Raw genomic sequence first — 26,861 nt, forward strand, 5'->3', positions numbered from 1 at the left:
TATACAGTAATCAATATATACAATGATGTTGAGTCATTGACTTATCAAGATGATTTGCTAATCAACATACATCAATATGTAACTAATATAGAATCCTCTAATAATTGATACAATAACTTTTTTTATTCTAATAATTAGTTATTGAATAAATCTGAAAAATGAAAATTTGTTTATAATTAATGCCGGAAGGAGTATAATTAATAATTTAGGTTAAGTATCATTGGGAAATTTTATGTTTAAAACGATGAATGAGTGTTTTGATCGGACCTAACATTTACTCCTATGTGAACAAAGAGTACTAAGGAACAAAGGATTTGAAAGAAATTCAACTTTACATTCATTGCAAATAAATGTTTTCAAAGCACATATAATAAATGGATGTGCAATAAATAGAGTTGTTACCACCATTAAAACAGAAATGTCACTTTATAAATGTGCACTGGAACTCAATAATCATTATAATCAGGATTTACATTCAATTTAAATTACTATGTACTGTACTCTCCTTCTGTAGTAGTTTTCAAAACACATTTTCTGCTCAATAAATAGAGTTTTTATGTTTGTAAAAAAAAAAATAGAGTTTTTATAAATTTTTTTTATCACTTTTATAATTGAAAAGTCAATCATATACTAATTAAAATATTGAGCTCGAGTGGTTAATGAGTTTCGTGCTATAAGTGGTTCGGGCTAACTACGGTTTTGTCGAATTCCATTTCATCCTTATTGGAGGGCTTTCTCTCTATTTATAAGAAAGGCAAGCAAGGTCTCCGAGCTGTGTGTTGATGGTTTGCAATTCGGTGGTATGGATACTCTAGTGTTCGCGAAATGAAAGGATTTTTGAAGTAAAGGCTAGAAAACCGGAGATGTTTGAAAAGATACAAATTTCTTAGAAATGACTTTTATCTAAAAATGTTAAATCACCATGTTTATTTTATAAATGGTGTGTTTATTCGCAATAGGATCATTAGGGTGGATATAGAAACCGTTGGTTAGTGGATTATTCCTTGAATTGTTTGGGTGGATTACTTCATTTTTTTTAGAGCAGTGATTTCAGTACCTCTTGTACTACTCTAATTATTATCTATATGTTAAAAAGAAAAAAAGGTATTACTCTTAAATTTCACTAATTTGCACCAATATTCGAAAACTTCATTAGTTATAATCATAGTCGCACTTTAAATCACCCTATCAACTAGGTGAATTACATACGTGCATAATTACTAGTTTGTATAACTAGTAACATTATCTTCATGAGTAACATTAATTATAATATATAGTACCATCTTCATGAGTAACATTATTTGTAATATATAGTACATAATTAGTAGTATGTTAACTTTTCAAGGTCTCTTATTTTTTCTTATCTTCAAAATCAAGAAGCTCATCCAACAACTGATCATCCAAGTACTCAAACTCAAACACTTGTCGTCCTCCACTTCCGGCATTTGCATTCCTTGAAGACGAAGAAGATGAAGATGATGAAGCAGAAGTGGCACCGAAGCCGGTACTAACTGGCATATTGTATTCATTTGGAAAATTAAGGATTGCAGCTGAACCTCTCATATCATACGCAGCTCTATCATAAGCTCTAGCAGCTTCCTCAGCCGTGTTGAAAGTTCCTAGCCAAATCCTCTGACCCTGGTTATTGGAGTCACGAATCTCGGCCGCAAACTTCCCCCATGGTCGAACTCGAACACCTCGGTAGCGGACATTTCCGCCGTCGTCCTTTGACTTTCCCCTTGATCTATCTTCACTCATGGTAGCTTAATTTGCTTTGGTTATAGTTTGTATTTTTGTTTGTGTTGTTTTGCATGCATGGTTATAAGGTTAGGACTCAATTTGAGTTATATATAGTTGAAAAAATGGAATCATAGTCACACTCTTAGTAGGCAACATGAGCATTAATGGCACGTGTTGGTCATAAGAAAGTTCTAAAATGAGGAAAAAAATTGACCATATATTGAAAAGTTTCATGTTCATTGTATTTGGATGGTCAACATGGTGGCTTTGCAAAGCTTTGAAATTCAATTGACCAAATTTACCATTCTGACCTCATTTTTAAGTGTGTATTTGCCACGTTGGATTCATTTCACTAATAGCCGCACAATGAAAGAAAGTAATAAACAGTACTTAATTTGTGGCCAATAAAACTATATATTATACATAAAAAAAAACTAAAAAAAAACTAAAAAATCATCAGTTTTAGTGGTGGTTGAAAAGGTCAAACCAACCATTTCTGAGTCATATTGTTGAAATCAGTTTTTTTTATTTTTTTTGGTAGTGAGTTTTTATTTTGTTACTTAGGTAATCAATTAATATTCCAATGATCCCCCACATTAGTATAAAATTGTATATTTCATATGATACAATATATTATCCTCCACTATTTAAGTATTTTGCTAAAAAAAATAAAAAATTATTCTATTTATAAGTTTCTAGAACGAGCTTACACTTTTTTTTAAAGAAAGAATCCGGTTCCAGCAAATGACACAATTAATTACTCTTGTCTTCATGAATCCCCTTATAAGGTTTGATTGTCTTCATGAATCCCCTGTGTTACTGAATATGATTCTACATAAATATTGTTGCAAGAATAATAAGATTTGCAAATTGTTAATTTACAATGAGACAAAAACGAGATCATGGAGACTAAAGGGCATTGATACATGATGTTTTTGCTTTAGGCCCATTGTTCTTTTTCCCCTCCTGGATTTTACTTTTTTGCCCTTTAATAAAAACTTCGATTGTTACGAACCGAATTTTTTTTGCCTTGAAAAAAAATTCAGTTTCTATTAATCGAATTTTCCCTGAATTTGAACTAGAAAAAACTTCGGTTTTTGCGAACCGAAATTTTTAGCAAGAGAAAAATTGGAATATTTGGGGTATAAAAAATACATGGGAGACCTAGAAATACACACCAATGAATCCAACATGCAATGTACACGGACATGGATTAAAAGTAAAGTTGGGGGTTGAATTAATGAAAGAGGTTAAACTCCTACAATGTATCAAATAAAATTTGAATTTTGATTTGAAGAGATATTTACATTTAGTTTTGCACTTCTCTCGAATATATTACCTTAAAATTGTTCCGGACTGAGGCAAGGTCCAATACATGCGGTCCAAGTGCTCTAAGATCCAACCCAGATCCACTCATTTCTGATGGCTCGGGTAACAGACATCATAGTTCATGTACACCTCGTATAGCCGATCCACTCCGCTCCATGTCAATGGCTCCCATTACTCGATGTCAGCTATCACAGGTAGTTATAACCGTCTCCCCTAATATAAAAGCAAGTTTTGGCGCCAAAATACACAATTCAATCATTTTTTACTTCACACCTCCTTAATCACATACTACTAACTTGTGCATTCGAGTGCAACGTGTTTTGCACATACATTCCCCAATTCCCCACCGTGATCCACCGTACCTAGCTAGAGCCTATCACCACCTGCCTTAAGCCTCGCCGTTGGAGTTATCTCATCCTGATCTGGTAAGAATAAAAACCAACACGAATAGTCAACTTAGCTAAGTCTTGCACAAGAGGACACTTTGAGAGGTCATAAATCAAAAGGAGATCACCAAACCAATATCTAAAACCTAACACTTAAACTGATATTACGTTGTCATTTGCAAATGAGAAGCAAAACCGTTGTCAAAAGGACACTTTTCTTGCTTCCAGCAATGTTCTTGCAGCATATACATGTGCAAAGTATGAAATTGGTGCCCAATTGTTTTTATAAGTAACATGTTCACGCGCACACACATACTAAGTTAAAACTTTGATGTCCGGAAAAAAAAAAGGGCTCTGTATGACGCTGCACCTCCTGCACACCCTTAGGGCCACTAATTCAGTTCTTTTATTTATTATATGGATAATCACTCTTTGGTGTTGATATACACATTTTGATGATTTGTTGCAACTTACTTTTATTAATAAATTTTTGTTTTGGGATCCTGGTCTTTGCAGAAAGAGTACTTGTAATGAATGGTAAATTTATGGTGAAAGGTTGACAACTTTCTCAGTACAAAAGTAGTAATACACGGGACGATAGAGTCTGTAGTTAATTTTGTTTATTCTAGAAATAAGAAAAAATTAAACAAAAAATAATGCAATGAATAAAGTCTAGTTTTCTTTAATCTATAGATGAGTCATGAGCTAATCTTGCTCCTCCCTCTCTTGACTGTGTTTGGTTTTCCTTATTCTTCTATAACTATGAGCATTTATTCGCGCCTGTTGTCTCGGAATGTAGCAACAGTCTTAGTCATGACATTTTCCTGCAGAAGATTTATTGAACCTGGCTTTACGTCTGAATTCAACTTTCACCGTCTTCTGTTTCCCAAAGAAAACATGTATATGATGCAAGAACATTGCTGGAAGCAAGAAAAGTGTTAAAACACTTGTATGTTGATCTAAATTATTTTAGTAATTTAGTAAAAAAAAAAATTATTTTAGTAATTTATTTTCTAATTCAGAATTCTACAATACAAAAACTCATGATGTACACACTGCTTTGCAACCACACGAATTGCATACAATTCAACAAACTAACTAATCTTCAACAGAATTAATATTTTGTAACAACTTATGAAGTAATAAAGCATATCATATATCTTGAACATGTGTGATGTGTCCCAAGAATCGTACCTATCTCCAGGCATAGCCTGAACCGCTTTTTCAAATAAAGACAAAGCTTTTTCCTGATCATGATGAAGTTCCCACAGTAGTGTAGCATATTCAGAAATCGTTTCACCGTCGCTGGGATCAGCCGAGACTGCTCTTGAGTAATAATTCTCTGCTGCTTCAAGATCTCGCTTTGACTGTACATTATTTTAAGTTGAAAGAATGCAATTTTATAAGCCTCAAACAACGAGTAATAACATGTCTACAACCATAACCATGCAAGTATTCCCAAGAAAATGTTATACGAGTAAAAGAACAGAAAAACAATAGCAAAAGCCCACATGTAAGTTTATGTATAAAAGGATGAAATTTGCTTCGGCGTTGAATCAGGCCTAACATTATATATTCCTATACAATGTGTGTATGTGGTGCACATATGAACATAAGAATTTTTTTTGAAGTCTCACCTGAAACAGAAACTGTGCATACTTTTTCAGAAACAAAGGATTGTTAGGATTCTCATCAATCATCTTCTTCAAATAATCTGGATCATTACTGTCTTCACTGTAATTAGTTGTTGTAAGATCTTCTGCACCATTTTCTTCTTTTGAGATCTTGACAGGTTCGGTCTTTTGTTTTTCAACGTCATTCTGTATTCAATTACAACCATTTAGTATTAAATAAACAATGTGTGTCGTTTGGAAAACAACGGCCCTCAGATAGCACAAAAAAAGCACCTGAGTTTGACGATTTCCACCTTCATTCTCATCATCTTCTGTTTCCCATAGAAAACTAGCATATGCTGCAAGAACATCGCTGTAAAGAATGTTACATGTTTACTGTTATCTTTTATTCATGGAAAACTCAACATATTTCGAAAGTTTAAAGATCACGATCCAGTTTCTGTAGACTAAAATAAGGTCGAAAAACTAATTTTAGAAAAGTACTAACTGATAAAGTGAAGATATTTCGAGGTTTTAAATGCCATATAGCATGGAAGTGTTACCTGTCTTGAGGTGCTGATTGAGCTGCACGTTCAAAATAGACTGATGCTCTATCTCTGTCGTGATGGTTCTCCCACACCAGCTTGGCATATTGCATCAAGATTTCACCGTCATTAGGATCAGCTTGAGTAGCGCGATGAAAATATTCCTCTGCATCTTGAAGTTCCCCCTTACCCTATATCAGTAGATGAAAATCTTAGAAGTCAGCATCTGAGAAAGAACTATAAGTAACATCCCAAAATGAAACTAAACATGTTGATTAAATAAACCATGCCGTTCTTCTAGGAACATCATTAATTCTTCTATCAGCATTTAATTCTGAAAAACAAGTTCTCCAAGTAATCAATTTTTTTATTAGTTCTATGAAGCATGCATAAGCAAGACTTGAAAATATCAGCGGCCGCAATCTTGGCTGCAACATAAAGTTTTTGAGTCTTTGCAACTGTAATGCGGTCGCAATTGAGATTACAATCAGCCACATTTGACTGCAGTTCTTGATAACATAAATAATTGCTTTGCGACTGCTACTACAACCAATACCGCAATTTGAAACCTTGGATCAAAGTCAACCATGTGTCACCTCACTAATATATAACTTTAGTGCCTATGTAACATACTACATCAATTGGTTTGTTTGAATTGACTTATTTGAGCTTACCTACTTGCTTAAACACTTGTGAGACTGGCTGACTGAGCTTATATGAAAACAACTTATGACATGTACATGAGCTGTTTTCAGCTTATTTCCATAAATTCTCCGGAGTAGCTTATGAAAACATCTTATAGCTTATATGAAAACAGTTTGACTGTATTTTCTCTTTTGTTATATAAATAACTTATATATAAGCACTTATAATAAATCCTTATGGTACAAACGCTTAAGTTGTTTATCCAAACATGGCCTAGTTTCAATGTCTACTACCCATATCATCCAAAAGTAGGACCTGCATCTATTCAATCAGAATCAAAATATATATATCTTGTTGAATCGAAGAACATGTAAAAATCCAAAATAGACCAAAATCAAAACAAAGTCCTTAAAAAAGATAAAGCAACTCACTTGTAAAAACTTGGCATATTTTTTCAGAATCAAAGGATGAGAGGGAAACTCATGAACCTTTCTCTTATAATACTCATCAAGATCCTCACTTTCTTGCAAGCTAGAAACAAACATATCAATATCATCACTGATAAGATCATTATTATCAGAAGATACAACTTCACCAAAATCAACTCCAAGTCCTGTTGCAAGATACATAGGAGGAGTAGAAGGTTGAACATCATCATCATCAAGATTCAAATTCTGAATCCCAGTTGACCAATCATTATCAATCTCATTCTCATCTTCTTCAATCAAATCCATTTTGCTTCTTTCAAAAGTGAAATCAGCACTTCCAATGGATTCTAAACTTAAAGAAGCTCTTTTTAAAACTTGTTGTGGATCATTGTAATCATCATCTCCATGATGAGATTTGTTGTATATTTCAAATGATGGAGATGAACGCAAAGTTGTTTGATTTTCATTTTCCATTGATGTGTTGTTTGGAGTATGAAACTCATCCATGGTGCTTAGCCACAAGATAATAAAGAAATAATATTTCAATATATCTATATAGTAGATTTGTCAAGTTCAAAAAATAGAATAGAATTTAGTTTAGTTCTTAGAAAAGCAAGGTCTATGATGATAAAAATAGCAATGTTATGGAAAGAAAAAGACAAAGTTGTTGAGATGCGATAAAATGAGAGTTTCAAGGCTATCTTTTTTTTTCTCCATAAATCTAAGTAATGAAAAAAATGTGATTCGTCATAAATATCTGAACATTCAATTTAATCATACACTTTTTTTTTTTTTTGGGAAGAAAGTTACGGCCAAATCGCTTCTAAGAAGATTCCTAATAGTAATACCTTTCGAGGATGTAGCATGAATTATGAGATTAGCATCGGATGAAACCTCAGGCTTTGTTAAGAAATCAGCGCATTGGTTATCTTCTCTTAGAATGTGACAAAGTTGGTGTTTAGTAACAACTTTTTTAGGACCGCATGAATATAATAATTGGCACCGAGACCATTGATGATGTTTATGCAATGCAAAGAATCAGAGTAGCAGTTAAATTCTTCAATGTCCATGTTTTTTTACTAGAGTGAATCCTGGTCGACTGCATAAAGTTCAACATGAAGAATGTCACATTATCCTTGAATTATTTTCCGTGTGATGTTGTTATAATATTATTTAATGTTTTTCAAATTATATAACATTATCTTTTAAAATATGTACTATGTTTCTTATTATAAATATCCCTAACTTTTTTTCCCCATATATATCGAGAAAAGAGAAAAATAGCCAGATGTTTTTAATTAATTAATTAATTAATTTTTTTAAACTTTTACCAACCGTTTAATCTGGTTCGAAGATCAGTTCTGCTATAAAGTGGTTCCAAGTTGCAAGAAACAAGATGAACGTGATTATGTTAGTGAAACGTAGGAGGAAAGTGTCTCCTATCACATGTTTCTCAAAGCAAATAAATTGGTTGACTTCTTTAATAAAATTCTCCATCCCTAACATTTTTACAAGTCAAAGGAGTGACACAAATACACACACACAACACTGATACACCAGTAATAATTGAGAAAATAACATGATTGGATTTAATTACATGTGTCAGTATCTGACATGTGTTGGATATCAGAGACGTCTTTGATTTCAAATGTCGGTGCTATAGAATTATAATTCAAACCGGGAGTGCTCAATATGTACTATCTTTCGCTTGCGAGGGGGAATCAACTATTTGTTAATTATAGTTTATTATAAAGTAAGTTTTTGTTTTTAGTGAAGAATTACAAACTAGTTGTTGTATAGTTTTCTATTTTGTATGTAGACGAAATGATAAGCACTACTAAAACTCACACACAATTGTGAGGTTTCAGATTCAAAACCAGAACAAGGCGCCCAACCTAACAATACTGGTATTTATCAATTAAGTAAGGATTTATGAGGTTAGTTGTTAATACATTACTATTAATTATGAACTATTTTATTTTGGCATGTTATTCAATGATTCATTTATTAATTAGTATAATATACTGGTTTGGATCAAACAATTCAATCATTTTTTTTTCTCTTATAGTATGAGTGGACCAAAGTTTGTTCACTACTGGTATTCATGTTTAAACTTGTTCCAATTATTAATTACTCTAAACATGTCAATTTGATGATTAAGTAAAAGACAAAAAGTACAAATAAAATAATCCAAACACGAGTCAGAAATCCAACCCTAAACAACAACAAAAATCTCATATTAGTCCCAAATTAATGGATTATATAAAAGGTATATTGAGTGATTTGCATGTCACTACTATACATATATCAGTAAACTAGAAACTGAAACCAATAGTTTGTGTAACCAAAAAGTTTCAGCTTCTTGGTGATTTCTGTCACTTTCTTGATCAAATTTTTCTTCAACTGTTATTCACTGTATCTCTTTCTCTGAGATCTTATTGTGTGCTTCCTCTTCGTTGCGTTTTTACCATGTCAACAATTTCACCAAACAATCCTACACAGAATTCTACTGAAATCAATACCAAGTTGATAAAAAATTCCCTATCTCCCATGATGAAGATGCATAATGAAAATGCAACCACTTCTCAAGATCCTACAATTCAATATGTTCCAACAGAAGAAACAGTTACTGCTGAAGACCCTGTTGAAACAGATTCTGTCGTCAATTTTGATGACAGTAATGTACAAGATAAACTAGAAGAATATCAAAACAGCTTTCTTGGAAAAATCATTTCTGAAAAAACTATTCGCAAGAACTCAATTCGAAACGTGTTAGGTAACATTTGGTGCAATCCGAAGGGTTTTCGGGTTGAACAGATTGACGACAAGTTATTTCATTTCTTTATGGACGAACAAATAGATACCAAGAGAATAATTCAAGGAAATCCTTGGGTTTTTAGGAATTCTTGGCTCATCATACAGCCTTGGAAAAGAGACATAGACGTGCGATCATTAGAGTTTCATCATGCTCCGATATGGATTCAACTATGGGGATTGCCTCCTTATTGCAAAACTAAACAGATGGGAATCAAGATAGGATCTGCCAGCATGGGTACTGCTGTTCTTGCATCCGAGTTATACAAATATCCCGAAAACAAACTGATCGTCAAAATCAAGGTAAATCTTGAAATCAATAAACCTATCAAAGCAGGGATACACATTCGTAGCGTCAAGGATGGAGTACAGTGGATTGATTTTCGATACGAGAAGCTTCCTCATTTCTGCTTCACTTGTGGCTTGATTGGTCACATTGAAACCAATTGTAAACTGCGCGACACCAAAACTGATGCAGAATCTACAAATCAAAATGTTTTGGGGCCATGGCTTAGGTCTAATCAATTTGGAAGGATGTTCATAGATTACAAGGACAGAAAATACAGCAGCAACCCCACCAAATCGAAGAATTATGGTCATTATATGCCACCTGTTCCCCCGAAGTTGCTCGAAGAATTAGCTAAAATGTCTATGGAAAACCCCGACCAAGATGATGCCCTCAAAGCAGCTCCACTCCATTTCCCCATGGTTGATTGATTGACTTGTGAGTTGCATCTTACTACTTGACAAATGTTAGGGTTGATATATATCTTATAATGTGCATTGTGCAGTGTCTAGATTAGTTCATGCAAACTTCTAATAATTGTCTTTATTAAGCTCTTTTTGGGTGTTAAGTGTAAGAGAATTTTCAAAACATATAATTTTCAAAATAGCAATGTTGGAATGTTTAAATACAGATTACGTATGTAACAAGTTTTCAGATGATCTTTGTGAAATATAACTCTGGTCCTATGTTGAATCTGATTGTCTGTGTTATGAATTTTATCTTTTATGTACAAGATCATCAAATTTAAATGTTAAAAGACATGTCCATGTCCGTTAGTGGTAGGATACGTATAGTTAGATGGAAAGGCATGAGCGATGCCACCAAACCAACGCGATGGTTGTGTTAAATCGCAAAATTATACTTAACTGTTCGTTTTGAACATTGCACAAACTCTTTCAAGAGTTGGTTCCCTTCACTAAATTGTACACAAAAAATAATTGAGGAAGTTTTATTCTGTAATCTAATAGATAGGTTCACGTAGTTCTTTTTGAGGAAAAAATTGGTTCACATCTGATATATAAATATTTGTATCATGTACTGGTTTGGAAATTGGTTCAAACATTCGGTTCATTTTTCTCCTATTCAAATTTGGTTGGTTACAACATGAGAGGATCAAAATTTGTTCATTCCAGATATTGAAGTTTGAACTTGATCCAATTATAATTATGTTAAACATGTATGAAGCCACTAGGTTTGGTCTAATGGTGAGGGGTTTGGGGAGTATGTTATATGTCATGGGTCCGATTCCCACTCATTGTAAACCAAAAAAAAATGTATGAAGCCAAACATGTGTTGGAGCCAAAAACAAATTAACTAATAAAAAATTGAAATTAATAGTTTGTAAAGGAAGTTTCAGCTCAAACTTACATCATTTCCCCATGTTAGAATTAAGGCAACTAAACTCGGGAACTCTCCCCTAAATAATTAGAAAAAGATAAATTCTAAAGTACCGAATTTACATCATTAGGTACTAGTACTCTCTAGGAAAAATTCATTTAAAATATGAAATTTTAAATATAAATTAATATGAAAATATAAAATGACAATGAATTTTATCTAAAAGGTACCGGTATCCAACAATGTAAATTAAGTACCGGAGTGTTCACCATTAAAAAATAACTCGGTATGTTGTACAAGGTGGAGTCACCTTTGTTGCCATCCATATCAAAATCGGATTTGGATGTAACACAGTTACAAGTGAGTAATTGGTCTTAGCCATCCGATTTGAGATCGATAGTTGAGATGGTTTGAAGTTAATTTAGTAATTTGAACCGTCTGATCTGACGGTTGAAATGATACATTGTATCACATTTCAACCAGGCAGGCAATCTGTTCCAAAAAAAGAAGGTACGGTCTGTAATACAATCTGGCATAATTTATGTTTGGTTTATAATAGTAAGAGATTTTGTTTGTTAACAATATTGTTGGACCAAAGAACAATATTGTTTGACAAAATCCAATTTTATTTTGGCACATCCCAACAGAGAGAGAAAAAAGAAAATCTAAATTCTAAAATGGCAAAGGCTAACGAGAAAAACGGGGAAAACAAACGCTAGAGAAGTAAAACAACGAATGATTGGGTGTCGTTTAGAATGACTGTGATTGGGAAAGCCAAAATGACAGCAAAGGCCTTATTAGCATCTTTTGTTATTTTCATCTTTCTTCTATAGAATTTTTCCCATTCATGCCACGCCCTCTTTCGTCGTCCTCTTCCCGGACGACCACGAGCGGCACCACCCCTTCCACCCACCGCAACTTCCATTTCTCTTCCCTTTTCACCTTCTCTTGGATCAAAACCCTCAAACGTTCCAACACATCAGAGAAACTATACAAAAAATACGTCCGTTCCTACAAACTCAAATAAAAATACAAGGAAAATTCTTTGGTACCGTGAAGTTTGGCTCCATATCCATTTCTCATTACCATCATCACATTGTTAGATATTAGAAGAAACTCACAATTATGTCTCAACCGCCGTTCCAATTATTGGAACTAAATGTTATATCAGCACAAGATTTGGCTTCTCTCGGAAGAAACATGCGAACCTACGCGGTTGCATGGGTTCATCCTGATAGAAAACTTTCCACTCGTGTGGACACACAAGGCCACACGAATCCAACATGGAACGACAAATTTGTTTTTCGCGTGGACGAAGACTTTCTATACAGTGACACATCAGCAATCATGATTGAGATCTATGCTTTACATTGGTTCAAAGATATCCATGTTGGCACCGTTCGTGTCCTCGTTGGAAACCTCATTCCTGCGCCGGCTAGACCTTTTCACAATGACCGTGCTCCTCTTGGTATGCGATTTGTCGCTCTTCAGGTCCGTCGTCCTTCCGGTAGACCTCAGGGGATTCTCAATATCGGCTTTACCGTTCTCGATAGTTCGATGAGGAGTATGCCAATTTATACGCATGATGCCTCCGCCGTTGGTTACCAGCATTTGATGGGAGAAAAAGATACTTATGATAACCATAATTATCTTAGTCCTCGTGTTGTTTCTGCCGGTGGAGGCGGCGGAGCCGGTGGCGGTAAACCTGAACTCCGACGAACGAAAAGTGATACAAGCTCTATTCTTGTTGCCTCTGAAGCCGTTATGCGACACCAACGCAATAGTATTAATAAAGAAAGAGCTAATTCTGCAATTTCTGGTTCTGAAATTAGCGAGTATAAGGTGAAGAAAAGTAATAAGAAGAAGAAGAAAAGCAAGAAATCGTCGTCTAAGGCTAGTTCTATAATCAGCAGTGTTTCTGGAAAATTTACAGGTTCTGTTCTCAGCGATGCAGTTGTTCCGTGGAAGGTTAAAAATGGAAAAACAAGTTCTACTCCTTCAGAGACACACGTGGATCAACCGCCGCCACCACCATTCAATGACGATGAACACCACCACCCCCACCACCACAACAACAACAACCATGATGATGATGAACACCACCAACCCCACCACCACCACAACAACAACAACCATGATGACAATGAACACCACCACCCCCACCACCACCACCACAACAACAACAACAACCATGAAAATGAGGTTGATGATGATGATGATGATGATGATGATAATGATGTTAATAGCGGTTCTGAAGGTGCTACAACCGATAATGAAATGAATGAGAAACATAACATTGCATATGAAGTTAAGGCCACGCCAAGACGTCATTATCCACCACCTCCGGCAGTGGCTCCAGCGGAATTTAGAAACTCTCCGATGCCGAAGTTTATGAAATCTCCGACGATGCCGGAATATAAGAATTCTCCGAAGCCGCACTATAAGCAATCTCCAATGCCGGAGTATAAAAACTCTCCTAAGCCGCAGTTTCATAAATCTCCGATGCCGGAGTATAAGAACTCTCCTATGCCGCAGTTTCATAAATCTCCGATGCCGGAGTATATGAACTCTCCTAAGCCACAATTTCATAAATCTCCGATGCCAGAGTATAAGAGCACTCCTAAGCCGCAGTTTTATAAATCTCCTATGCCGGAGTATAAGAGCACTCCTAAGCCGCAGTTTCATAAATCTCCTATGCCGGAGTATATGAGCACTCCTAAGCCGCAGTTTCATAAATCTCCTATGCCGGAGTATATGAACTCTCCAAAGCCAAATTTTATTAGATCTTCGGCTATGCCGGAATATATGAATTCTCCTAAGCCACAGTTTAAAAACTCGCCAATGCCGGAGTTTAAGAATTCTCCGATGCCCCAGTTTAGGAATTCACCTATACCGGAGTATAACAACTCACCTATGCATCCGGTTAGGAACTCTCCAATGCCGCAGTTTAGGAATTCCCCCATGCCACAGTTCAGGAATTCCCCCATGCCGCAGTTTCGAAACTCTCCGGCGGTGGCACCACATTTTAGGAATTCACCGGCGGTTACGAAGTTCAACCCAGCAATGGGGTTTGGTGGTTCACAAAGGGGTACTCCACTGCATCCGTTTGGGAAGATGAACGGTGCAATGGAATACCAAACGCCGATGAGGTCTAACTTGGCAAACATGAGGCCGGTTATGATGACGGAGTCGGAGCTGGGACCATCTCCTTCGGAGGTTGCAGCTGCAATGGCAAGGAAGCCGGTGATCGATGAGGATACCTCAACAGTTGGAGGGTGGAGCTTGGATGAGAGTGTGGAAGGATTGGAGTCAAAATTAGACAGGTGGCGGACGGAGTTGCCTCCGGTGATAGACCAAGGTGAGTTGTCAAGCTTTCCAACGACAACAAGCACAAAGACCAGCCGCCACTCGCGGAGGAACACAGATGGAGGGTCAGGAGGGAATGGGTTGTTTTCTTGCTTTAGTACTATATGCGGTCTTGAGTGCTCAATTGTGTGTGGTGGCGACCCTAAGGACAAGGCCAAAGCCAAGGCCAAGAAGAATAATCGCAACCGCTCTTCTTCTTCAGCTGATGACAATACCACCGGCACCAGCCTTCTGTGACAAACCACTGGCTGATGTAGGGTTGTGTAGCATGTGTCATGGGAAAGGACTAAAATGTAATTTTCTTCATTTTTTATTAATATCTTTTTGTTAACTCTTTTGTGTCATTCCAACTAATGTACACTTTCACTTTACTATTCTTTGAATCTACTGGGATTCCACAACCCTATACACATCATACATCATATAATTATATATTTATATTTTATGTATTATCTCTATTTTCTTAATAGTTGTAGAATGAGAATCTCAGTCCAAGTTACAACTGCATATATGATATATGTATATGATGAGTAGCTTTTTGTAGAATGAGTATCTCAGTATACTGGTTGACTGACTTTTTAGGTAGCATTTTGTGGTTCTAAAGAACTCATACAAACACGGACACTAAGCACGATTCTAACACATATGCACCAATAATAATTTGAAAAAATGAAAGTGATTAAATGTAAGGCTAGCCTAAATGTAAATGCATATGTTGATGTTGTGTGTGTTTGTGACAAACACCGGACACCTGTTCAATCTAAAGTATTCGTGATACGTAGGTTCTATCTACTTCAGTGACATGCTGAAGTCTTTTCAATGTTCTCCAAACATAACTTCAACTTTACATTGTTGCTTAGTAGTTTTTCCTTTGCAATTAGGCTGTTTTGGAAGTTTCTGCTTAAATCTGTAGGGCTGAAGAAAACCATGCTTTAAGAATTAAGAGAGTGCTTATGTAAGTATTTTTCTGTTTTGGTCCAAGTGTCTTATATAAGCTAAAATTGTTAGATTCAATCCAGTTATTAGATGTGTGTCAAATCCAACCACACGCACCTTAATTTATACTTAAGCTAGCTTTCAGAGAAAAGAAAAAAAAACATAATGCTTGGGATTGATACACATTTGGCTTGATACAGGAAGTTCGAGAAGAACCGCCGCCATAAGATTGCTTCTACATGAAATTATTCTGGTGCTGTTGCACGTGAATTTCAACAGAAATACTTGCATATCTTGGCATGAATGTATACATAAGTTATAATCTAATCTAACAATTCTTGGATTGCTGCCAAGTTGTAACATACTAATATGCTCTATGCTTACAAACTCTAATTTGTATGTAAAACAATTGACTTAAACTACATATTATTCTAACATATAAATTTGGATTCTTCCAGTCATAGAAAGTAGAAACTGGTTTTTGCATATGCTATCTCACTACAAGAACTTTCTCGGATCAGTTACAAAACCTGTTAATGCAGATGCTGCTGCAGTATATGGGGAAGCAAGATAGACCTGGCCTTCAATGTGCCCCATCCTACCAGGAAAATTTCGATTTGTTGTTGAGACACATACCTGTTGTCAGAGTCCTTTCATTAGTTACATCAAAAGGAAAACCAAATAACAAACTTGTGACATAAAAATATTGAGTGTTAAGTGTGTTGTATTTATCTATAGATCAAGTAAGCATTAGTTTTTATATAAACTGTCCCTTTCCATTCTTGATTTTGAGAACTTAAGACAAAAAATTGCTAATATCTCATATATCATTGGGTGCCAAAATAAGTCCCTTACCCAAAATGAGTTGGCCAAAATATATATTCTTTCTGCGTACATTTTTAGAAAAATGTAAAAACATGATCAAAACCGAACCGTTAACACATGAAATGTATAGCTATAAATTAACGGTTTCCTTCCACGTTATATTACTGAGAATGTTTGAGTTTACCTTGGGTTCATTTAAGCGTCCATACGTGTCTCTTGGGCCACCCATACATGCAGCACAGCTAGGACTTGCAGGTGGATCACAACCAGCTTCTTCAAATATCTTTGAACATGTCTTGCCACCTGAGCCAGGTACCTCGAGCGTGTATATGTCCATCCAAACCTGAAAAAGTAGTAAATGAGTGGCATGTCCAATCCACGACTCTGCTGAATGGAAACAGTTCATATTCTTGAATAGAAGTAGTACACCTCCACACACCTTTTGGGTAGCAGGAACAAGAAAAGTAGGAACCTTGACAGTATTTCCCTACAGTTGAACCAATTTTAATTATGTTAAAAGATGGTAAAAAAGTTTGAAAAGACCGGCAATAATCTTTACAATATTTTAACACACTATTATAAATGTGCAAGTGTGAACCAATTTTTACAATAAGCAGTTTTCATGGGAAAAAGAAAATGAAAGAGAAAGAAAATTATAGCAGACATACACCAGCTAAGAAAACTTTTGCTGCAGCCATAAAATCTTCAGTCTTTCCACCAGTGCACGATCCAATGTATACTCGGTCAATTTTAACATTGTTGCATTCTCTTGCCAAAGCACGGTTATCAGGGGAATGTGGCTGTTTTTTTTTTTAGTTTAAATATATTATTTTTTGACGGTAATTTAAATATATTATGTTACATCATGAATCAGACATAAAACTATATTTTATAAAACAAGATTCATAACATTTTTAGGGCAAAGTGAAGATGAAAATATGAGGAAGCTAAAGTAAAACTACCTTTGCCACCAACGGCTCCATCTTTGATACATCAAACCTATACTGTGCTTGAAACCTAGCACATCAGCAAGAAAGAAAATGAAAAACAAGTCACATATGAGGGAAAGATATGACGTGTTTTGGTAAGATGTGGTTGCGTAATACTGAAATGAATAACAATATAACATAACTAGCTAATAGCCACCACAAGACAATTTATACCTTGATATTTATTGATCAAACAAACAATAATAATTGCATATGTATGGCAATCATGAAGGAAACAGAACTTGCCTTGCTTTTTCATCACTGAAAATTGGTTCGTACGGTGTAGATGTCTTATCCTGTGCAAATCAACCAAACACTATATAATCCAATCCATGGCAACGAGAGATAGAAGAAAGAATTAAGATGTAAAATAAGTATAAATGAAATAAGAGTACGATCGGCAAAACTTGTTAGTTTACATGCATAAACACGTGCAGGATCTTATCTAACGCATTACAGAGCTAGTGCATCTCACTCTTTTTTTATTATATTGAAAATTCAGCATGTTGCATGTATGAATATGCATGAGTAGTAAGCATAAGCATAAACATTTATAACAAGTTTGTTAACCGAGAGAAGACATAAATAATTAAATTTAGAACATAACGGGAACTGATTAATTCCAACAACCTCAAGGTACTTGAATGTGATCCTGTCAGCAGCAACAATACCATTTTTTCCTCCAGCTTCGACAACCATGTTACATAGTGTCATCCTTTCTTCCATCTACAATGCAACATTTCAGAAATCTTATACTTGGGAAAATAACATTAGCATAGAGAAAAAGAAAAACCTATGTATACATACACTTAAACTTTCAATGGTGGTCCCAACAAACTCCATCGTTTTGTATGTTGCACCAGACATAGATATTTCGCCAATGATCTGAATGTTGGCAGTTAATGTTTGCACATGGCAACACCGCCGAGAGAAAATAATAGTTACATTATAATCCACTTGTGTTACATAATTCTGACAACCGAGTTTGATTCAAATGGAAAAACATAATAGAGGAACTTGTCACCTACATTCAAAATTAGATCCTTTGCAAGCAAATAGTTTGGCATTTCGCCATCAAGTACAAATCTCAGTGTTGGAGGCACCTGCAGTAAGTGTATTCAGGATATTATCAGTGCTCAAAGGTTTTAACCTTCATCAATAAACTCAGAAGAATGGCCTTTTTGCGGAATTAGAATTGTTATTTCCTTTATGCGATTGGTTGGACATAGCTTGCAAATTAAGAAACAAAATATTATTATTGAAGAATCTTTCCAATCTTTGTAATTCAATGTTAATTGAAAGATTATCCATGGTATTATAGAAAATCAGCATATGGCCATGACAAAATAAAATATTTCATAGTAAATTTATTTACTCGAGTGAGCTAACAACTCAATTAACAGGTTACTGCCTATCACTTATGATATCCACTCAAAACACCAAATAAAATAGCAATTGCATATTTTATTTTTCTGAATCTTCAGACATTTGCTATTGCTGGAACGAAAACAACATTGATAAGACAATGTCTTCAATCAAATAGTCGTAGGATTTCACATATAATTTAATGATATGTGTTGACTTGCCTTGAGTAAGATCTTTCCTGTCCCCAATATAAAAGCTGCATCAGTGTTGCCAATTCCAGTAGCAAATTGACCAAACGCTCCAGCCGATGTCGTGTGTGAATCTGTACCAAGCAAGACCTGGTATCATATCATATGTCAAGTGATTAGAACAGTGGATTCTACAATAGTTACATTATGTTATTAAATATATAGATAATCAATCCATAACTAATATGTAATTAATTTTACAACGGTGAAGCACCATGAAACTCAGCAATTAGAATTTAGAACAGCTTTGAAACCTTTATATTACAAATTTTATTATCATGTCAATAGCTTTGTTAAATGGTAACAGAAGTTACCTCTCCAGGTCTGCAATGACCCTCTTGTGCAAGAGCAACGTGGCAAACACCTTTATAATCAGGATTGACCTGCAAGGTATAAATTATTTTCCAGTCTATAAGATTTTTTAAGGAATTTAATTGAACCTTATTTATTGACAGTCAATAAATTAAAATTACTTAAATGAAATAAAATAACTGCTTAAGTTTGAGTTTCTAATAAAAAATCTACTAACTAAAATGAATGATCATTAAAATCAAATAAAATTGTCCATCACAGGTGGTTCTAAGGGTCTGTTTGACAAAACACATTTTTGAGCTTATAGCTTATAAGCCCATATAACGACATTTTCTTACAAGCTTATAGCTTATTTTGACTAGCTTATAGCTTATCATTTTTCTCTCAATTTTACCCTGTCGTCTTACTTGAAAAAAAATTAAATATTAATCAAATATATCATTTTTATGTCATTTCACATTTATAAGTTAGTTCAATCGATAATTCTATCAAACACTACAAATTCAATCAACTAACTTATATGTTTTAAGCTTTATCCGCTATAAGTTAGTTTCTCAGTTACCGTTTTGTCAAATAGAGCCTAAATAGAAATAAAAACAGTTAACAACATGTTTCCCATCGGAGATTAGCCACCGCGGTGAAAACTTCATACCAATTAAATAATTAGTAGTTAAAAAACGAATGAGTGGCCAAATTATAAATTAACCTTTCAACTAAGCAGTAGCTTTTCATGTGGCGAATGAAGTAGAACCGCCAAAGCTAATTTTGCACGCCGCCGTAGTTTGGCAACCGCTGCTGCGAAGTAGTAAACTGAAGGCACTGACATTCAAATTCCGGCGGGAATTTCCGCGCGAAAACCCCACAGCGGAGAGCGAGGGGAGGGAGGAAGCGAGTGATATTTGAATTGAAATTGAGGAATTATGACTGGGTTGTTTGAAACAATATTCTAAAACAAAGGATTTCCTTGCAATTTTTAAAACTTTGTAATTTGAACCACTGATTGATACATGCATAGAAAACTAATGGTAACACCAGTCATAATCCTAGTTACACCCCCATGTCATAACTTATATGAATTATAGCTTATAAGTTCGTATTTTATCATTTTTTTATTTCAATTTTACGCATATCATCTTACTTGAAAAAATTAAATATTAATTAACCATTTTTTTTTATTGCTGTTAAGAATATAGATAATTAGTTAATTAACTAGAGTTACTTGATAGGTTACCAAGTTGGTTAGGAGGTTAGAAAGTTACTTAGAGAGTTGGTTACTACAAATAGTCTTATAAATAAGCTACTCCATTGTATATTTTAATCATTCTTTTATCAATCTATATTCATTCAATGTGAATTTCTATGAGTATCTTCCTCATAAATATTCTTATGCTCTCTATCTTACTTATGAGTATGATCTCTATCCCTATGATTCCATGATTCTTAACAATGACATTTTATATTTATAAGCTAATTTAACCGCTAATTTTAGTAAAATTACAAATTCAATCAGCTAATTTATTCACTATAAATTTATCTGCCATAAAACTAGTTTATCAACTATCCGCTATTTTTTTTTGCTAAATAGAACCTAAGTTTATATTTAATTCAAAAATGTTTTATGAACATTATGTTTTTTCTACATCAGTTAGCTTAATTTAAATTACATTCAAACTTGTAAAATTATGGTTAAACATGTAGTTGAATTAACCACAATTTTGACCGTAAATAGAATTCACAATCGATTCAAATGAATTAATCACATTTTTTAATGTGATTAATCAGGTGTCGCATGTTAAAACTTCAAGAACGACTAAGATCACCTCTCGGTAGTAGACTAGACGCTAATGATCATCTTAATTTCCTCGACTGAAATAACAACTTAATTTAATGAATTTGAGCTGTTAAAACTGGCAGGGATGTAACTTAAAAGAATACTTACAATAGCAAGCAAAAAAAGTCTCTTGGTAGAAAAACCATACTTACCCTAAAGTTACTACGATCTTGAATGTCATAGAAGTACTTAATATCTTGCTCCATACAAAAGTCTCTTGCAATATCCACATTACGGTGTGCACGTTCATCATTTGTGAATATGTAATGATCCGGAATAACTACAATCTTTTCACGGTCCCAAACCTTCAATCTCAAAAAACAAACTTAAATAGCTTCATACACAAATAAATAAACCTCTTCCTATATAAAAAAAAATAAAAAATCAAAATCTCTATTTTTTGTCTAATTTTTAAAACATTGATTTCTTAGTGAAGAAGATTGGAGTATACATACCTTTGCGATGTTACCGAACTCTTTCTTAAAGATCCCAGAAACACCAGGACAAGTGATATCATTGATCATCAAAACATCAACATTAACCCAAGCATTTTGCCCCGGCTTAACCTCACACTTCTCAGAAGCTCTTGCCAGCATCTTCTCCGTCGCCGTCATTGGACTTTTGCTCTACAATGAAGCAACAAGACAAAACCCATCATTAGAACAAAAATTTGAAGCAAAATCTTAAAAAATGAAGACAATGAATAAGAGTTGAACCCAACTGAACCAGTTGTAGAAGGTTTAAGTTTATTCTTCTTAGGTGACACCAAAGAAACAATCTTCTTTGATATTATTTTCTTGCATTTCTTATGAGTGATAAAGGATGATGGAAATGATGAAGGAAAATAGCCCAATTGATTTTTCTGAATTTAAAAGATCAAAGTTGCACATTTTTGTTAGTTTCAAATAAATAATAATATTTTTATTCAATTAATTGCTATAAAATTAGAACAATTTTGGATGTAACAAAAAAAAAAAGTGTAAGCTTAATGGAAATACCTTGTAAGTGATGAAAGATGAACAATTGAAAGCCATGACTGAAGTAGGGTAGATAGGAAGGTATTGTAATTTGTGAATTAGATTATCAACTAATACAAAGGAGATCAATAAGTAGTGTCTATTCTTGTTTACAAAAAATAAGTAGTGTCTATTTTTATTTTATTTTTACCCTTTTGGTTGAAAAAAGAGGTTGTCAAGATCAAAATGGATACTAAATTATATGATTAACATAATCAATCAATAGTCAATGTACTATTTATTTTTATTTTTTTTGACTCAAAACAATGTACTAATTGTTAAAAGTCCATGGGAGGATATTTCTTGTCACTTTCCATTGAATGAAGTAGCATATGGTCACAATCTAAGATTTCTTTCAACGGTCACTAACATCAAGATTACTAAAAAGTCACCTCTCATGTAGTGTGCATTGCATATTTGAATTGTATGCGAAATATTGTATACTAATCTATTCGGTACATCGGTGATTGTTAATTCAAGATTAAATGGTCTACATTTAAGCTAAGTATTTTTTTTTTGGTAAATCAAAGGTATATTTTGCGCGCAACTGCGGAGATTAATCCCCTTGAGGTAACTAAGATTCATTTAAGGAGTTGAGCTCTCTAAACAAAAGCTGAGTATATTAAATGTATAAAAAAATATTTAAAAAAAAATCTACATAATTTCTGCATCATATCAAATGGTCCAGATTTACTGATATAGTTGCATGACATAATCTGCAGCACTTAATTAAGGATAAAAATAACAATTTCTCGGTCCAGCAGAATTTTTATCAGAGTCATTTGGTTTATATGGACAAAAACTCAGAGTTATCAAATGACATTTCTACATCATCTCTTCTCTCCTGAACCCAAGCAAAAATCAAAAGCTTGTATCAAAGCTCACAACTCACTCTGGCGCCAATTTGGGTGGGCTAATTTAGCTTCTTCAAAAAAAAAAAAGCTCACAACTCACAAGTAAGCTGGATGGAACGATCGATAGTAAAGTAAATGATCAATTGCCATGTTATCATCTCAATATAATCTAAGGCTCGTAATTAATTCGCTATGTATTCGTGATAAAAAAATTCGCTTGAAATAGCATTGCTGAAATAAAAATGTGTTTTTGTCCTTCCACTAAAATCTCCACCTGTATAACTTCCTCCATGTTCTACATTTACTTGCCAATGAAAGAAAGAAAAAAAAAAGATGACAAGATTATATGTTTCTGCTCTCTTAGAAAATATTTTATTAACAGCCTTCCAACACTAAAAACTTCTAAAATCCCGACAACAATGTAGATCTCAGATCATTATTTTGGCTGGACCAGTTGAATTTGCATCTTTCGTCACAGTATCTCCTGGAAAAATCACAAAAGCAGTAAAAAGATCATGATGTAGCACACAATTGTTGTGCATAAAAAAAAAGAAGCAGGTTTGCAGTAAATCTCTTAACTTAGAAAACAAACAAGACTTTACTACTCCTTTACATGATAGTTATGTTATAATATTTTTAGGCACAAAAACAGACATGTAATGATGTAAATGAAATTCGCACAGGTAGGAAAACTAAATGTGTCTAATGTTGTCGCTAACTATGCAATGAGTGGAGTTTGTCCATAATTATAATCGTTCACCTTTTCTATGGGGTTGTAATATTGATCACTTCAAGAGTTTAGAAGGGGCTTCTCTTAGCTTACAGGGTTGGAAGATATTGTAGTATTAGTATATTGTTGTCTGTTTCGTTTTTTTCACATTTAACTTGTTTTTTTACTAGTTTGCAAAGATACTTTGCTGTTTGCTCAGTATAATTTTCTTTCAAAAAAGTTAACATTTAACAGTTTACTAAACTGCTGGTTTACCTCCAATCCTGCATCCTCCCTCTATATTTCCTACTTCCCCTATCACTGCTTTGGATTTGGATCCTCTCCATCACTCTCCTCTCCATCTCTCTCCATCCTCTCTATCTCTCTCATTATTATTTTAAAACTTTTTATTGAAGAGAGAGATTGAAATTAAGAGAGAGATAGAGAGGATTGAGAGAGATGGAGAGGAGAGTGAAGGAGAGGATCCATTCACCACTGCTTTTATTTCAACTGAAAAATTTCTGATGAATCTGTAGTTATGTAGATAATAAGTTCACATAAAAAACCCTATCAAAATGACCTTTGTAACAATCAACATATATTCCAGGCTTCGTAACCAGATTTTGGGCTAACCCTTATTTTCAGGTTTTTCTGGAAAGATCTTAAATATATTTCAACAGTAATATCTTATCAGCTGTTATAGTTGTTTTGTTCAGTTTTTCAAAGTTGGACCTTGTGATCGTAAGAGTCGGGACAAGATGTTTTCCTGAATAATTACCATAACATTGACAATGGAACTAGGTTCCCTCAATGTTGTCAAATAGTGGTGCTATATAGCAGAATTTGAGCAAATCGTTATAATTCTGCAATGCACTATTTAGTACAAAGTGTTATCAACGAGTAGCTAGATCACTGCAGCATAGCGGAATTTGAACAAACTGTTATGCTTCTGTGATTCACGATTGAAAACACTAGGTCCCCTCTCAAACAATTGATCAAATTTAAAGAATACTTATACTCATACTCCTCAAACACAAAGGATTGAACTATAGGCATAAAATTGGCCTCCAAGTAACAAGAAGCATAAAGGCCATCGAACAGCAAACGCAAAACTTACACAGAAAACTATATGAAACTGGAAAATGGATGTAGAAATCTATCATGCAAGTCACATCAATACTGAAAATTGAAAATAGCTAGTGCCACGCAACGCATGACTCACCTCTTTATTTAAATCCCTACAATCATTTTTGGACACTACTTTTTTTTTAAAAAAGACTCGATATCCAGCCCCAGGACTGACTAATCTGATGGACACCAATCTCACCGTACACTAGCGGGGGCCCACTTAAAGTCAGAGCATCACTGTATAGGGACTGACTCAACACAGAAAGTAGCTCAATTTTGGACACTACTAACGTCATACTAACACTACCATTACCTCATTTAATAAGCCCATGCTATATCAAGGGAAGAAATAAAAATGAATTACCAGTGGTAGAATGTTCAGGAGGCGGGGCTTCGCCATAGATCGCTTGTAGTCTTGACAAGGGAACCGAAGCCGAATCAGTTGCAGCATCAGCATAAAGCTGCTGTTTCCAATCCCATAGAGTCTTTCTAATTGACTTATTGGATTTTGTTAGAGATTCCTTCTCAGCTTCTAATGCTTCAATAAGGTTTTGCTGATTCATAGATCTCACTCCCAATATTGCAAACGAAGCAACCAAACCAACATTGATCACTGTATTGTTGTTTGAAGCTCTCTTAGCTATGTCAACTATTTTATAAACAAACTCCATTTTCACTCCTGAAATCAAACCAAAAGGAACAATCCATTTCAACCGGTGATAGTAAGAACAAAAGCGTCATGGAAATGATGAAACTTTATGCACAAAGTTAATTACTTCAATTTCATGATTTTATAATTGAACTAATCTTAGGTTCTAACCCTAATTTTTCATGCTCAGATAAAAACGGTAAATTGTTCTGCCAGATGAAATTTGAAGCCATTTTTGTAATGAATCATTATTATAAGTCAGATTTAAGATAGTGATTGTAAAAGATTTGAAGAAACTGTTTACCAGTTTGAAGTAATAATAATAATAATAAGAAGAAGAAGAAGAAGAAGAGTGATTAACATACCAGAAATGGCGGCAGCCGCTGGAACAGAGAGAGACGATTTGATGGAATAATGTAACCTCAAACTCAAACCGTCATAAAAAACGATTTGAAGAAAGTTACTAATTTATACTTATAACTTTTAACCACGTAATTTCACTAAAAAATATATATAAAAAAATATAAGATAAATAAAAAAAATTTGATATGCTTAAAAATATAAATAAAACAAATCATCGCTAGGAACAAAATAGAACATTTTTTTTTGAATGACACAAAATAGAACAATTTATACGCATAAAAATAGCAACAAAAAAGATGAATACGATCAACTCAACAATCTTACTAATTTTTTTAAAAAATATATATATAAAAAGAATATAACATAAATACAATAAAAAAAAATTATACGCTTAAAAATAAGAATAAAATAGATCATAGGAATATAGAAATAAGAATAAAATAGTCAATTCTATCCACAAAAATAAAAAAGAGAATAAAATAGTCGATATAAAAATTATAGAAAAAATAAGATAAATACGATGAATATGAATAAAAATAGGAATATAGAAATAAAAATATAAATAATATTTTTCATAAAAAAAATACTACAGTACTAACTATTAATAATATAATAATAAAATAAAGTTAATTACTATCAAATTTACTAAATTATTCTAAATATTCCTAATCAAACGTTTAATTTTTTATGAAAAAATATACACGAGACCATTATTTGTGACAAATACATTAAAAATTGGATAATTTGTCATTGATAATTTTAACCAAATGTATTCCTTTAATAAGTTTTAAAAAAATAGCACAATAGTTTCACTTATATTTTAACAATATTATATAAAAAAATTAATTTTTTTTTTCATATAAATTTTCTACCATAATATAATGACAAACTTAAATATCGAATAAAAGTCAATGACCCGTGCGAGGAGCATATTAATTTTTTTTTTTTCATATAGATTTTCTACTTCAGGAGAATATTCACGAGACACAAATAATTTTTTTATTAATTTCCTTTAATTTTAATCCAACTTATACTAAGATCAAATGAATCATATCATGTTGTAAAAATTTAGTTCTTCAGGAACTCAACAACAAATCTCTATTTACAATGGCTGGAGAAAATCAGAATTTTACAATCTTTCATGAA

The 26,861-nt window shown here is 33.7% G+C and overlaps 5 protein-coding genes across 9 annotated transcripts; 1 reads left to right on the plus strand and 4 right to left on the minus strand.

Moving 5' to 3' along the window:
- Window positions 1-1,142: 1,142 nt before the first annotated feature.
- LOC123902491 (ethylene-responsive transcription factor ERF096-like) lies at window positions 1,143-1,805 on the minus strand. The gene has a single exon (XM_045952233.1). It carries the CDS (start codon window positions 1,756-1,758, stop codon window positions 1,351-1,353), a length of 408 nt encoding a protein of 135 aa, XP_045808189.1. The 5' UTR covers window positions 1,759-1,805; the 3' UTR covers window positions 1,143-1,350.
- A 2,172-nt stretch (window positions 1,806-3,977) lies between these two features.
- On the minus strand, window positions 3,978-7,432 carry LOC123902492. The gene is made up of 6 exons (XM_045952234.1): window positions 6,690-7,432; window positions 5,632-5,804; window positions 5,363-5,441; window positions 5,093-5,275; window positions 4,650-4,822; window positions 3,978-4,375 (listed from the first exon to the last, which is right to left on the minus strand). The coding sequence occupies exons 1-6, from the start codon at window positions 7,191-7,193 to the stop codon at window positions 4,318-4,320; spliced, it is 1,170 nt and encodes a 389-aa protein (XP_045808190.1). The 5' UTR covers window positions 7,194-7,432; the 3' UTR covers window positions 3,978-4,317.
- Window positions 7,433-12,249: 4,817 nt separating this feature from the next.
- LOC123902493 lies at window positions 12,250-14,840 on the plus strand. The gene is made up of 3 exons (XM_045952235.1): window positions 12,250-13,210; window positions 13,274-13,682; window positions 13,908-14,840. Exons 1-3 carry the CDS (start codon window positions 12,250-12,252, stop codon window positions 14,725-14,727), a joined length of 2,190 nt encoding a protein of 729 aa, XP_045808191.1. The 3' UTR covers window positions 14,728-14,840.
- Window positions 14,841-15,578: 738 nt separating this feature from the next.
- LOC123902494 (3-isopropylmalate dehydratase large subunit, chloroplastic-like) lies at window positions 15,579-22,189 on the minus strand. Of its 5 annotated transcripts, XM_045952237.1 has the most exons (16): window positions 21,995-22,110; window positions 21,718-21,858; window positions 21,452-21,622; window positions 21,332-21,358; window positions 21,149-21,238; window positions 19,168-19,236; window positions 18,827-18,943; window positions 18,269-18,343; window positions 18,048-18,125; window positions 17,871-17,966; window positions 17,487-17,536; window positions 17,214-17,268; window positions 16,920-17,051; window positions 16,691-16,738; window positions 16,436-16,594; window positions 15,579-16,062 (listed from the first exon to the last, which is right to left on the minus strand). In XM_045952237.1, the coding sequence occupies exons 1-16, from the start codon at window positions 22,028-22,030 to the stop codon at window positions 15,925-15,927; spliced, it is 1,482 nt and encodes a 493-aa protein (XP_045808193.1). In that variant the 5' UTR covers window positions 22,031-22,110; the 3' UTR covers window positions 15,579-15,924. The 5 variants fall into 5 exon arrangements, with proteins under 5 accessions (XP_045808193.1, XP_045808192.1, XP_045808195.1 ...); XM_045952236.1 differs by lacking the exon at window positions 21,332-21,358 and having other exon boundaries at window positions 21,149-21,301; window positions 21,995-22,173; XM_045952239.1 differs by lacking the exons at window positions 16,920-17,051; window positions 21,332-21,358 and having other exon boundaries at window positions 21,149-21,301; window positions 21,995-22,189.
- An 878-nt stretch (window positions 22,190-23,067) lies between these two features.
- On the minus strand, window positions 23,068-25,793 carry LOC123902495. The gene is made up of 3 exons (XM_045952242.1): window positions 25,718-25,793; window positions 25,068-25,382; window positions 23,068-23,350 (listed from the first exon to the last, which is right to left on the minus strand). The coding sequence occupies exons 2-3, from the start codon at window positions 25,372-25,374 to the stop codon at window positions 23,295-23,297; spliced, it is 363 nt and encodes a 120-aa protein (XP_045808198.1). The 5' UTR covers window positions 25,375-25,382; window positions 25,718-25,793; the 3' UTR covers window positions 23,068-23,294.
- Between the last annotated feature and the right edge of the window lie 1,068 nt (window positions 25,794-26,861).

Source organism: Trifolium pratense, linkage group LG1, assembly GCF_020283565.1.
Source record: "Trifolium pratense cultivar HEN17-A07 linkage group LG1, ARS_RC_1.1, whole genome shotgun sequence".
Lineage (NCBI taxonomy): Eukaryota > Viridiplantae > Streptophyta > Magnoliopsida > Fabales > Fabaceae > Trifolium > Trifolium pratense.

What these genes read in the sequence shown, in the direction of transcription:
- LOC123902491 (XM_045952233.1), bottom strand. Translation starts at nt 1,758, where the DNA reads ATGAGTGAAGATAGATCAAGGGGAAAGTCAAAGGACGACGGCGGAAAT.
- LOC123902492 (XM_045952234.1), bottom strand. Translation starts at nt 7,193, where the DNA reads ATGGATGAGTTTCATACTCCAAACAACACATCAATGGAAAATGAAAAT. An exon ending in ATGCACAGTTTCTGTTTCAG is followed by an intron (nt 4,823 to 5,092) that starts GTGAGACTTCAA and finishes AATAATGTACAG; the next exon opens with TCAAAGCGAGATCTTGAAGC. An exon ending in CAGGCTATGCCTGGAGATAG is followed by an intron (nt 4,376 to 4,649) that starts GTACGATTCTTG and finishes TCTTGCTTCCAG; the next exon opens with CAATGTTCTTGCATCATATA.
- LOC123902493 (XM_045952235.1), top strand. Translation starts at nt 12,250, where the DNA reads ATGTCTCAACCGCCGTTCCAATTATTGGAACTAAATGTTATATCAGCA. An exon ending in CCACAACAACAACAACCATG is followed by an intron (nt 13,211 to 13,273) that starts ATGATGATGAAC and finishes ATGACAATGAAC; the next exon opens with ACCACCACCCCCACCACCAC. An exon ending in CATAAATCTCCGATGCCGGA is followed by an intron (nt 13,683 to 13,907) that starts GTATATGAACTC and finishes AAATTTTATTAG; the next exon opens with ATCTTCGGCTATGCCGGAAT.
- LOC123902494 (XM_045952236.1), bottom strand. Translation starts at nt 22,030, where the DNA reads ATGGCTTTCAATTGTTCATCTTTCATCACTTACAAG. An exon ending in TCACATTCAAGTACCTTGAG is followed by an intron (nt 17,537 to 17,870) that starts GTTGTTGGAATT and finishes TGATTTGCACAG; the next exon opens with GATAAGACATCTACACCGTA. An exon ending in TGGAGCCGTTGGTGGCAAAG is followed by an intron (nt 17,052 to 17,213) that starts GTAGTTTTACTT and finishes AAAAAAAAACAG; the next exon opens with CCACATTCCCCTGATAACCG.
- LOC123902495 (XM_045952242.1), bottom strand. Translation starts at nt 25,374, where the DNA reads ATGGAGTTTGTTTATAAAATAGTTGACATAGCTAAGAGAGCTTCAAAC. An exon ending in TCCTGAACATTCTACCACTG is followed by an intron (nt 23,351 to 25,067) that starts GTAATTCATTTT and finishes TGATTTTTCCAG; the next exon opens with GAGATACTGTGACGAAAGAT.